The following is an 8,883-nucleotide window of genomic DNA, read 5'->3' as shown; positions in this document are numbered from 1 at the left end:
GTGTGAAACTATCTGTGTCAGACTACACTGGAAATTAATTCACAGTGTTTAACACCTGGGTAAGTAAGACTAATATAGTAAATAATATTGCTGAACAATCTAAAAAAAATGAGAGCGTGTATGTTAATTAAAATCTGATTTCAATTGATACATTTCAGCACATTATTTACAATAGCATAATTAATTTACTATTCATCTCTGCTTTAAATTCTAGAATTATCTGCCAGCCTTTTAATTGAAATCTTAAGAATACTCATATGCAGAAATAAACTAATGAAGCATGCCTTAATAAAAGTTTACCTTTAGTGCAGAAACGAGATGGCAGCCCAGCAGGTTCACGTGCTTCTTACAGTGTCAGTGCTGTGAGGTACAGTGAGGTGTCAGTACTGTACATAAAGAAATCTTCGACCAATCATTTTCGTTTCTTTCCTGCAGCAGCCAATCAGAGAACAGACCGGTGAGTGTAGAGCAAAAAAAAAAAATGACCCATACAATGTATTTTTGGCTATTGCTACAAATATACCCCAGCGACTTAAAGGGATAGTTCGCTCAAAAATGAAAATTCTGTCATCATCTTCTCACCCTTATTTTGTTCAAAACCGGAATGACTTACACTCTCAGGAAAAAAAAGGTACAAAAGTTGTCACTGGGGCGGTACCTTTCAAAAGGTACAAATATGTACCAATATATGTACCAGATACTAATATGTACCTTTAAAGTACCAATATGCACACTTTAGGGGTAAATAAGGTACAAAGGTGAACCTTTTGAAAATGTACCGCCCGAGTGACAGATTTTGTACTGTAACTTTTTTTCTGCCTTCTTCAGAACACAAACGAAGATATTTTGAAGAATGTTTCTGTCCATATGAAGTCAATGGGGTCCAAAACAACCCTTCATATCTCAAAATATCTTCTTTTGTGTTCCAAAGAAGAAAAAAAAGTCATACCGGTCTGGAACGACATGAAGTAAATGATGACAGAATTAAATTTTTGGGGAACTAAACTCTTTAATATTTTTTATCAACATTTCCTAGACACACACACAATACATCAAAACAACTGAAGATGTAGATTTAAATGTATTTGATAACATTATGTACAGTATGTCTTCATAAAAAAGTATATCTTACAAAGCATGAGTTGAAGCTGACCACACTGTCACAGCTGCCATTACTGTCAATCTCGCCCATTGTGTCGAGGCCATTGCCATCTTGCCACATGTCACTTATCGGCATTTGCAAATTATGGAAACCTCCACCCTGATATGAATTCAAAGTTCTTTAACAGTGTTGATGAAACTGCATTTCCCCTAAAAGTAGAATAAAAAATGCTAATGAAGTGTCTTGATATTTGCAAGCATTGGTAGTAATAATAGTGGAAATTGTAGATCAATTAAATACAATCTTATACCAAAAAAACCACATAAGAGCCAGCAATTATATTAGTATTTTTGTGAACGTTATAATGTTCAGATCATGTGAATGAGATTACAAGCAGGTGTTACACTGAGCTGGATCAAGTCCGGCATGATTGGAAGATAGTGAATCAGCTGTTTAAAGATAAACCAAGCTTTGTCCTCCAATTCAGAGTTTAATTGTTTAATATATTGTGCTTCAGAAGTGTTTCATTTATTCCAGCTTCCACTTACACCAAAGATCAGTAAGAACAATGCCAATTCACTTTGTTTTATTAGTTGTCACATAAAAGGCTCTCAGTTGTAAATTTGAATATGACGTGAATGATGATAACGCTTTTTTCTTTCTTTCAGTGATGGATTGTATTGTGTGATAATGCAAATGTAACAGCAAACAGGTTTTCTTTGTGGAGAGATGAATGGGCCAGTTGCAGTCGGATAGAAAATAAAACAATCATCAGTACAGTATGACATTTGTTTTCAAATTATCATTATATTTTAAAAGTTGAACTGTAATATCGAACAGTAATCAGTAAACCATAACAATGACTGTAAAAAACAATGTCCATTTCCACAGACATAATTAACCCACTGGCCTTTTTTATATATATAATCTATAACCTTAATAACATACTAATCAAATACTTGATTCTTTTTGTAATTGCAACACCGACTTTGAAATATCATAATGTCTTTTATGCTGTTCTAGAGAAATCATACCCATCTATAATCATAAAAACACTGAAATTACTTTATTATACATGTATGGCCTGTATTACACAAGAAAGCACACTTATCTATGTTATCTACTCTAAGGGTGTGTGAAACTATCTGTGTCAGACTACACTGGAAATTAATTCACAGTGTTTAACACCTGGGTAAGTAAGACTAATATAGTAAATAATATTGCTGAACAATCTAAAAAAAATGAGAGCGTGTATGTTAATTAAAATCTGATTTCAATTGATACATTTCAGCACATTATTTACAATAGCATAATTAATTTACTATTCATCTCTGCTTTAAATTCTAGAATTATCTGCCAGCCTTTTAATTGAAATCTTAAGAATACTCATATGCAGAAATAAACTAATGAAGCATGCCTTAATAAAAGTTTACCTTTAGTGCAGAAACGAGATGGCAGCCCAGCAGGTTCACGTGCTTCTTACAGTGTCAGTGCTGTGAGGTACAGTGAGGTGTCAGTACTGTACATAAAGAAATCTTCGACCAATCATTTTCGTTTCTTTCCTGCAGCAGCCAATCAGAGAACAGACCGGTGAGTGTAGAGCAAAAAAAAAAAAAACGAACGTTCGTATCAAAATAGTCGCTTAGTGACTGGAAAAGACATTATGAAAGATGCGTAAGTACACACTTAACTACACACAGTACTTCTGTGCACACGCCTGGAATGACAAACACACGATGACAGAAAGTGTCGAGAGAGAGGATCACCGGCAAATCCTGTTTAATCGCGTTATGAAGGGTTTCTTAAAATAACATTAGTTTAATCCCCGTCAACTGGAACTGATTTGATCTGTTTAACTGACTGAGATTCATTATGTTTTCACACCACATACAAGCGATCAGTTTTATCATCTATTTCTCAAAACTAACTAGTTTTTATGGTGCTACTAGTCGTAACTAGTAACTATTCGATCGGTTTTAACATTTATTTCTTAAACCTATCTAGTTTTTTATGGCACTATGCTCATGCTACTAGTAACTATTCATTAGTTCTTATTCCGATCTGATAGTATATATTAAATTACTCACCATTGTTTAGTCAACACCATTTAGAAACTAAGAAATACTATCTAGTAAATGAAATAAAGGATTAACTATAGATTATATATTAGTAATTCTAAAACAAGTACTGGTAACATAAAATAGATACTAGTTAAAGAAATAAATGCTGAAAGGCATATGCAAACAAGTCCGCATTGGGTTTCCTGTTTCAATAGCAATTGTGGAACAATTTGCTTGGGAAAGTTTAATACTGTCACTAACACTAACTAATAATTCAATCTTGGCAGTAGTTAGTTAACACTAGTAACTAACTACTAATAACATTTAGTTAAAAACTAATTAGTTAGACAAAATAAATAATAAATAAATCACACAAGGATATTTATGTATATATCAATTCAAGTTTATTTATCATTACCCAGTATAACCAGTGATTTTGTAGCAATGAGTGCTGTACATGCAGTTTCTCACTCAAAGTTACCTTAGTGTAGATAAAACACTGATCACGGCCATTTAGAAAAGTCACTGCAAAATAAAAATAAAAGTCCTTTGCACTTACAAATGGCACCATTTCTTCAAAATAAAAAGGCTGCAAACAAGTAAACAACAGTGTGGATATTACCTGACTGAAAAATACTGAGAATGTACATCATCATCAGGCCTTACAAGATGTTTTCTCTCTAAAGTTCATCCACACTCTAATAATATGATACTTTGCTACACTTAACCTCAGATATCGGCCCTGTATGCAGGAAAAAGTTCAGTATGACACATTTCATCACTTAAAATGTCAAATGAAAGTCACTACAATCACTCTTCCTAACAATATGTCATGGTCACTTGAGAGAGAATAAACACATTTTGCATAAAACAATCTTGTGTGGTCATTTGCAGAAATTACACAAGTGCCCTTCAAAGAAAAACAAAATCTAGATTCACAAAATAGTTCAGTGAGATTCTACTATCAGCACCATTGTGGTCCACTTCAACTTAAAATCCACGCTTTCTTGCTAACTAGCTTACTCAAAATGTGTAAAAACTGCATTGAGTAGAGTATTCAGAGTCGACATTAATCTATGTGACTATTTCAAGTAACAGGTACAATGGAGCCAGTGAACTTAAGACTTCATGTAGCGCCATCGATTGTTCAGAAACTGTGCGTATGACCTTAAAAAGACAGATCATATAATAAATACAGTAATGCCATGATTAAATTAGAGTTAATGAAAGGCATGTTTTTAGCTGTGCTCCACCGTTTTTTTTTTTTTCAATACTACTCTGGCCACATCCACAGAAGCACTTTATGTGTGAAAAGATGAACATTTATGACATATTTGTTTTAAAAATGAACAATTAGTATGCCTTATGCGATCACTCATTAAAACTTTCAATATTTGTTAGGTACTACCAAGGGTTAAGCTATAGCATTGCCAAACAGTTGTTACTCACACATCTTTGACCTGCAGGCAACAGAAAAGTGTTTACATGAGGTTATGGGGGAATCTCACGAAAACATGTCTAGGTCACATTTAACAGCGAAACTGAAAGAAAAAATGTTGTTATATTTAGCATAAACAAAAGGATTTTAAGAGCATGAAGATTTTTTAAATTTATATTAATGACATTTTCACTCTAAATTATTAAAAGTAATACAGTAACTACTTTTACGGTTAAAATTACTATAATTAAATTAATAAGCATACATCCTGAGCAGCCTACCATCAATACTGCAATGTATAAATACTTCATAATTTATAATATCATAATATATTACTAATATTAAATTAGAATTTTGGGGAAAAATGTGCCTAATTGTCATGAAAAATATCACAATGCAAAAAAAAGGCATCCTCTCTCTCTCTCTCTCTATATATATATTATAAATTAATATCTATAATATATAATATTAATTATATTTGAATTGTGATTTTACACACAATTGTTTTTATTTTCTTCTTTACTTTTGCAGTAAAATACGACCTGGATGTGTTTTGCGAAATTCACCCTAATACTAGTATTGTAATCATTATAACAAACAGGTAGTCAGTGGAGAATCCCTTTAAAATTTGGTTTGAAGATACGGCTTTGTTGTCATTTCTGGCTAACAGACTAAAAACACAAGCATATTTAATACTTCAACCTCAAGAGTAAAGCAAAGTTAAAAGAATACTGAATAATTGGGGAACTCGACAAGAGAAAGTCTTCTGAAGCCGCTAAACAATGTGAGGTAGAGGGCTGTACCAAGCTGGAACAGGCAGCAGTGAAAGAGCGGGTACCATGTCAGGTGGCGTGGCAGTGACGCGGCAAAGGTGGGGGGGTGATTTCAAAAACAGAGCGAAGAGCATCACACCTCCCCAAAGTTGGTGTGGCCGGTCTCCTTGGCATGCTCCCTTGCTTCCTTCTGCCCCACCAGGCCAGTTTGGCACACCATGCAGCGCAGAGTGAAGCGGTTGACATCCGTGTACTGACGCTTCCTCCGGGCCTCATCCGCGAGCTCCAACGCTTGGGCCAAAATTACATCATCGGTAGTGGAGAAAACAGTCTGTGCGGGAACATCTGAATTTGGCACCACCTTCTGGATCGGGTCATAATGAATACCATCATAAATAAGCAGCACTCGTTTGGTGTAACCCGCATCCTCGCCGAAGCGGTCGACGCGCACAGTCTGAGTGTCAACGACGCAAATCTCAGACTGGTAGAACTTAGAGAGGATTGAAACCTCAATGGCGCCTCCCCACGTGTCATCGCGACGGATCCAGGTGCAATAGTCCTCATTAGTCTTGCCCAATACTGCCTCTGAGTATGCGGTGGGGTCACTAGCTACAATTTGTGCAATGAGCCCGCGCATTTCAGGCGCACAGGCTGGGTCGTAAACACCTCCTTCCATAACGTAGTTCACACTTGTAAACAGACAAGAGTTGTCGGCAGGGACGACGTGGCGCTCTAGAACTGGGGACAGGTCAAGACTGGGCCCTTTGGTCACAGCGGTTTGTGTTTGGGGTTTGTTCTTCTCCTCCTCTACAATCAGCGTGTCTCCTGGAACAGTAAACGTATCAATGACCGACACAGGAAACTCAGCAACAACAAAAGTGCACGAATGGCTTTATAAACACAGAATTAAAGGAATAGTTCACCCAAAAATGAACATTTGCTGAAAAGACGTTTCAACGTTTTAACTTCAACCCATTGTTTCTGGCTAAAATACTAGTCCTCTATCCATAATATTGCTTTAAGTGGTGTGGACTACTTTGGATTATTATATAGATATTTTTATCAGCTGTTTTGACTCTCATTCTGACGGCACCCATTCAGTGCAGAGGATCCACTGGTGAGCAAGTGATGGAATGCTAAATTCTCCAAATCTGTTCCAATGAGGAAACGTACTCATCTACATGTTGGATGGCTTAAGAATGAGTACATTTTCATTCTTGGGTGAACTATTCCTGTAACACATTGCAAATAAAGTGTAGTGATTCTGATCAAACCTGATTTTATAGGGTAGTCTTTTAGGTGGGCTTCACCACTGCGTAGATCCAGGCTGGATGGTGGATAACCTACCATGATCTTCTGTACATCACATGGTATTCCTGTTAGCTCCTCAATCTTATCTTTAAGCTCCTGAACACAAGATTGGTGTGTAAGGCCCTGCATCAGATGGGTCCCGTTCTTGGCTTTACAACGCAGACGTAGCATCCTGTACCTGTTCAGTTCTGAACACAGAACAGTTGCATAAACCAAATTTGTATTAAGTTAGAAGCAGTCACATTTGGGCTTTAAAATAAGGCCATATGCACCAATAAAATGATCAGTAGTGTGAAAATATAGATAAATCGTCAGTAAAAAGCAATGGCAATTTCTTTTGAATGCCAGTTGAAAAATGTGCATGTATTTATACAGTATACGAATACGTAATAAATACATAAAGAAACAAAATAGTAATATGATCGAGTAATTACAAATATATTCCAATATCACTACAGGTAATGGATTATACTGAGCACTTGAGCAAAAACAAAAGTCTACAGCTAAACAAAAGAATAAACACAATATATAAATATATAATAAAAAATGTAAAACTTTGTCATTTTATTTTTTTCTCACCTAAGCAATATAAAAGACAATGTTGACAATAATCTAAGCTAGGCTAAGTTAGCCAGGCTAAAGATAACGTTACAAAAACTCAGCTGATATATAATAAAATAACTTAAAATTCTACAGTTCTTTCACTATAAAAACATCCTCTAAAGATGAATGGTAATATGGTCTTATTTAATAAAAATCACGGGTAGTTTGCAGTTGGCCCGATGCTAAATCACTCACCACCGAGCGCCTTTAAAACAACAACAATTGACACGCTGACCGAGCAGAAACATGCGTATTATTTTTTTCTCACCTAAGCAATATAAAAGACAATGTTGACAATAATCTAAGCTAGGCTAAGTTAGCCAGGCTAAAGATAACGTTACAAAAACTCAGCTGATATATAATAAAATAACTTAAAATTCTACAGTTCTTTCACTATAAAAACATCCTCTAAAGATGAATGGTAATATGGTCTTATTTAATAAAAATCACGGGTAGTTTGCAGTTGGCCCGATGCTAAATCACTCACCACTGAGCGCCTTTAAAACAACAACAATTGACACGCTAACCGAGCAGAAACATGCGTATTACGTCACACACTCTGTGTACTACGTCCTGTAAACGACAAAAAATGCGTACGTCAAATTTAATTATACTATAAATTAATTGTTAACTTAAAAATCGAGCAATATCAGCCTTGATATATTAATAAAAACTTAACATGAAATATTTGTACTCTTAAAAATTCAAATGTAACCCCGCAGAGACATTTAAAATGAACTAGCGACAGCACACGCTGATGTAAAATGGTGAAAAAACGTGTATAATTATTGGACGATCACATATAATTGGTTTTATATATATGCATATATATAATTTGTTTTACTGTCGTTTGTTATGTAACGTTCTGGGCAATAAAAAACATTTTGTCTGTAATGTGTCTCCCGGCCACAAGCGGCGTTACAAATTATCAACACGTCATTTTACGTGCGTCATTCTGTTTCCGGAATTGCGCCGCCATTGAAACACCAGCAACCAACGTGAGATTTTCGTTGCCGCGCCATTAACTATTTTGTTCAATTTTACATAGATCATCACCTTTTTCTAAAAATATCTGAATATTATTTGGGAGAATGGCGTACAGAGGACAAGGACAGAAGGTTCAGAAGGTCATGGTGCAGCCTATCGTATCCTTCAGAACACAGAACTAAATCGGTTCCTTCCATTGTATTGATATGCTTTGGTTTCGTAAGATACATAATGCTATATTTTATTACATATTGTATTAGAAATTAAAGTTTTTTTTAATATGATTATATCAAACTTAAAAAAATGCAATATCTTTGCATCAATGTTTGGGATGTTTGTATCAGGTTTGTGTTGGTCCCGCTGCTAATCGTTTACGTTACTTATAAATAAATGAATGAAAAAAATGCTATTTAAAATGATTCATGAGTCATATTTTGATGACAGTATAATGTTATTGTTATATTTGTTTGTTTCCTTAATTTTACTTTCAGAACCTTATTTTCAGGTATCTACAGAATGTAAGTTCATAATAATTTTATTTAACATTTAAGTATATTTAACATGCATATATATATATATATATATATATATATTAGTTAATTATGTATT

The 8,883-nt window shown here is 34.8% G+C and overlaps 2 protein-coding genes across 4 annotated transcripts in view; one reads left to right on the top strand and one right to left on the bottom strand.

Annotated features, from left to right (window-relative positions):
- Positions 1-5,107: 5,107 nt before the first annotated feature.
- On the bottom strand, positions 5,108-7,802 carry LOC107751243 (ubiquitin thioesterase OTU1-like). 3 transcript variants are annotated; one of them, XM_016566915.1, is made up of 3 exons: positions 7,775-7,802; positions 6,648-6,872; positions 5,108-6,198 (listed from the first exon to the last, which is right to left on the bottom strand). In XM_016566915.1, the coding sequence occupies exons 2-3, from the start codon at positions 6,853-6,855 to the stop codon at positions 5,507-5,509; spliced, it is 900 nt and encodes a 299-aa protein (XP_016422401.1). In that variant the 5' UTR covers positions 6,856-6,872; positions 7,775-7,802; the 3' UTR covers positions 5,108-5,506. The 3 variants fall into 3 exon arrangements, with proteins under 3 accessions (XP_016422401.1, XP_016422403.1, XP_016422402.1); XM_016566917.1 differs by lacking the exon at positions 7,775-7,802 and adding an exon at positions 7,556-7,567; XM_016566916.1 differs by lacking the exon at positions 7,775-7,802 and adding an exon at positions 7,264-7,414.
- A 423-nt stretch (positions 7,803-8,225) lies between these two features.
- LOC107751242 (small nuclear ribonucleoprotein E) overlaps positions 8,226-8,883 on the top strand; it is a 4,671-nt gene continuing 4,013 nt past the window's right edge. The window contains exons 1-2 of the mRNA XM_016566913.1: positions 8,226-8,432; positions 8,766-8,792. Coding sequence (XP_016422399.1) covers positions 8,379-8,432; positions 8,766-8,792 — 81 coding nt within the window. The 5' untranslated portion in view covers positions 8,226-8,378. The remainder of the gene's footprint in view (positions 8,433-8,765; positions 8,793-8,883) is intronic.

The sequence above is a fragment of the Sinocyclocheilus rhinocerous genome, unplaced genomic scaffold, assembly GCF_001515625.1.
Source record: "Sinocyclocheilus rhinocerous isolate Xijiao unplaced genomic scaffold, SAMN03320098_v1.1 scaffold362, whole genome shotgun sequence".
In the NCBI taxonomy this organism is placed as follows: domain Eukaryota; kingdom Metazoa; phylum Chordata; class Actinopteri; order Cypriniformes; family Cyprinidae; genus Sinocyclocheilus; species Sinocyclocheilus rhinocerous.
This window is presented reverse-complemented; position numbering and strand designations above follow the sequence as displayed.